The 3945-nt window shown below is 44.4% G+C and overlaps 1 protein-coding gene across 1 annotated transcript; it reads right to left on the bottom strand.

Annotated features, from left to right (window-relative positions):
* Positions 1-2324: 2324 nt before the first annotated feature.
* Positions 2325-3182, bottom strand: LOC114384027. Its single transcript, XM_028343710.1, has 2 exons — positions 2997-3182; positions 2325-2915 (listed from the first exon to the last, which is right to left on the bottom strand). Exons 1-2 carry the CDS (start codon positions 3180-3182, stop codon positions 2325-2327), a joined length of 777 nt encoding a protein of 258 aa, XP_028199511.1.
* Between the last annotated feature and the right edge of the window lie 763 nt (positions 3183-3945).

Here is a 3945-nt window from a genome sequence, read left to right as displayed (position 1 = left end):
TACCTATTCTATACATACATGTACATGGTGAAAAACATTTTCACACCATCTAAATGCAAAGAAATCATCATGGTGCAGCCCAAACCAAGTGCTGGTCTAAAGGGGAAACCTCACCAACATGCTCTCATTTTAATGCCTCCTTGCATTCAAAACCAAAAGGCTTGGGTTCCTAGGTCTAGATCCTATTTTTGGCACTTATTCTAACCTTTACAAGCTGCCCATACACTCAAGAATGGCGGCCATATATGCACAAGTCAGTTCCATAAACTAAAACTCACAAAATCATGTGCGAATGCCATTCAGGCATTTCACCGAGCACTTGGTGAGTGCAGATTTAGACATGAACAAAAGGGGAATGGGGGCAATGTGGCATGCCCATTCATTGCAAAATACACCTTAGGCCTACGGCCATTCCCTACAACTCCCTAATTCAAACAAACCAAGCATGAATTCAAGGATGAATTGCTTCACAGATTTTTGCAAAAAATGAGCAAATAAAGCACTAAAACGCATCAATGGTGAGCCCAAGAGCAAAGGGGAAGCGCACTTACTTGTAGGGAGTGAACACAAATGCAAAAGGGAGAGCAAGAACCCAACAATTGGCTTGGGGTGTTGCTGGTTCGTGAATCCCGTAACTTAGAATGTGGGGGGGGGGGGGGGAGAAAATGGGGTGAATGAAGCTTCACCCCCCCCTTCTTTTAAGCTTTCTCGTGTAGATATGCTCGCCCAGGCGAGCTAACCCTGTACTTTTTTTTTCAAAATTTCTCTGCAAAAATCTAAATACCCCAATTGTTTGTGCTTGTATATATATTTTTTAATTCCTAGGATTGCAAATAAACTAGGCATATTCAAACATAACTTAAGGAAATAAACGAAAAAAAATAAAAAGCAAAAATTCTAAAGTTATTAGGCTGCCTCCTAGTAGCGCTTCTTTAACGTCTTGAGCCGAACACTAGATGATGGTTGATTGATTACGGGCCTTGCACCTGCTCGTACCTGCCCCTAAGCTTTTGAATAAAATAAATGGCATCACGCAGTAAAATGTGAAAGAACACCACAAATCACCTTTTGCTTACCTTTGTCTTGATTTTGGTGTGGTACCGACTATCACTCAAAACAAATCTTCATTTATCCTCCGACTCATAGGATGACAAAATGCACATGTATGCATGCTCATGATTAGGCAGTTTAAGTGTAACAATTAAACAAGTGTTATTATGTTCAATTTTACTTAAACGCTTTGCGGCACCCCATAGATTGAGCCAAATGGCTCAAGATTCAAAACGAGAGTGTGTACTCTAAAGCAATAAAAGACACAACACAAGGAGTTGGAATACAAATCATCAATCAAATGTTTATTAAATGTTGCGATTATGGTTTACAAAGAATTGGGAGACTTCGGGGATCCCGATAAGTCTTTGGAGCACAAACATGTATTGACTCCTCTAGTTTCCCCAAGTGCTAAGCAAAATATCATTTGACGACATTGAAATTCACAGGCGAAGGCAATTCTTCATCATCTATGCTGGCAAGAACCAATGCTCTGCCTGAAAAGGCCTTCTTCATGACGAAAGGCCCTTCGAAGTTTGGAGCCCATTTTCCCTATGGTCCTTCTGGGCGTGGGATACCTTCTTTAAGACAAGATCCTCTTCGTTGAACTTGCATGGATGTACCTTCTTGTCGAAGGCGTTCTTCACCCATCTTTGATATAATCGCTCGTGGCTCATGGTTGCCAATCTCTTACCTTTTATAAGGTTTAGCTGATCAAAGCGTGCTTGGGCCCATTCTGACTCTTTCAATCTGGATTCCGCTAGAATTCTTAAAGAGAGGACCTCTACTTCAAACGGCAACATGGCCTCCATCCCATACACTAAAGAAAATGGAGTTGCCCCAGTTGATGTGCATATTGAGGTTCGATAACCATGCAGCGGGAAAGGGAGCATCTCGTGCCAATCCTTGTATGACACGGTCATTTTTTGAACAATCTTCTTGATGTTTTTGTTTGCCACCTCAACTGCCCCATTCGTCTTGGGCCTATATGGCGTGGAATTGTGATGTTGGATCTTGAAATCCTCACACATCTCTTTCATCATCTTGTTGTTCAGATTAGTGGCGTTGTCAGTGATAATCTTCCTAGGCAACCCATACCGGCAAATTATCTCCCTTTTGATGAACCTAACCACCACGCTCCTTGTTACACTGGTGTATGAATCCGCTTCAACCCATTTGGTGGAGTAGTCAATGGCGACCAAGATGAAGCAATGTCCATTCAAAGCCTTGGGCTCAATAGCTCTGATCACGTCTATTCTCCATATAGAGAAGGGTCATGGCATTGCCAACACGTTCAAAGGCATGAGCGAAGCATTGACATTATCCGCGAATGCCTGGCACCTGTGGCATTTTCTCACATGGATACAACAGTCATTTTCCATGGTGAGCCAGTAATACCCTGCCCTCTGAATCTTTCGGGCCATGGCATGTCCATTGGCATGCATCCCAAAGGACCCCTCATGCACCTCCACGAGCATTTGTTCGGCCTCTTTGGTGTCCACACATCGGAGCAAGACCATATCATGATTTCGCTTGTACAAGATACCTCTGCTTAAAAATAAGTCAGTTGCTAACCTTCGCAACGTCCTCTTGTCATTGTCGGAAGCCTCCCGTGGGTACTCCTTGTCCTCGACGTATCGCTTAATATCAAAGTACCACGGTTTACCATCTTGCTTCTCTTCTGTCAAGCAGCAATGTGCAGGCTTGTCGCGACATCTGAACTCGATGTACGGCAAGTCTCCATGCGGGGTTAGTTGAAACATGGATGCTAGAGTAGCAAGTGCATTGGCCATCTGATTCTCCTCTCTGGGAATATGGTGGAAGGAGATATCATTGAAGAACTTTGTCAGTTTCTTGATGTAGGCCTGATAAGGTATCAATTTGTGATCCTTGGTCTCTCATTCTCCTTTCAATTAATGGATCGCCAAGGCTAAGTCTCCGTATACTTTGAGCAATTTGACGTTGAAGTCAATTGCTTCTTGGATCCCAAAGGCGCATGCCTCGTATTCAGCCATGTTATTCGTGCAATCGAAACCTAACCTTGCCATGAAGGGTATGCATTGATTGTCGGGAGTGGCCAAAACTGCCCCAATTCCATGGCCTAGGGCGTTGGACGTGCCATCGAACCACATGGTTCACTTATTCCTATCTTCATCCTCCACCTCTTCCTCGAACTAGGCCATGATGTCCTCATTCGGGAATTCTAGATGCATGGGTTGGTAGCCGTTGAGGGGCTGCTGAGTTAGATAGTCTGCCAAGGCGTTTCCCTTTATTTCCTTTTGAGTGACATAAATAATGTCAAACTCAAACAGGAGAACTTGCCACCGAGCGATCTGTCCGGTGAGAGCGGGCTTTTCAAAAATGTACTTGACCAGGTCCATCTTGGATACCAACCAAGTAGTGTGGCTTAGCATGTACTGCCTTAGACGATGGGCTGCCCACACCAAGGCACAACACATCCTTTCAAGCAAAGAATAATTCATCTCACAACCCGTTCCCTCTTTCCGGAATCGTCATGCTGCCCCAGCATACACCCCATCGACTCATCCAAGAGGCCTCCCATGCGCCAGTGGCATGAGCACAAGAGGATTCATAAGGTATTGCTTGATCCTTCCGAACACCACTTGACAGTCGTCATTCCACTAGACGGACTGATTCTTGCACAAAAGCTTAAAGAGAGGCTCACAAGTGGTCGTGAGCTGCGATATGAACCTCGCTATATAATTTAGGCATCCCAAGAAACCTCGGACCTGCTTTTCAGTATACGGCTTGGGCATTTCAAGGATGGCCTTCACCTTGTTGGGATCCACCACTATCCCTTTCTGGCTTACCATGAAGCCGAGCAATTTTTCCGACTTAACCCCGAAGGTGCACTTGGCGGGATTCAATCTTAAC

The sequence above is a fragment of the Glycine soja genome, chromosome 14, assembly GCF_004193775.1.
Source record: "Glycine soja cultivar W05 chromosome 14, ASM419377v2, whole genome shotgun sequence".
Lineage (NCBI taxonomy): Eukaryota > Viridiplantae > Streptophyta > Magnoliopsida > Fabales > Fabaceae > Glycine > Glycine soja.
This window is presented reverse-complemented; position numbering and strand designations above follow the sequence as displayed.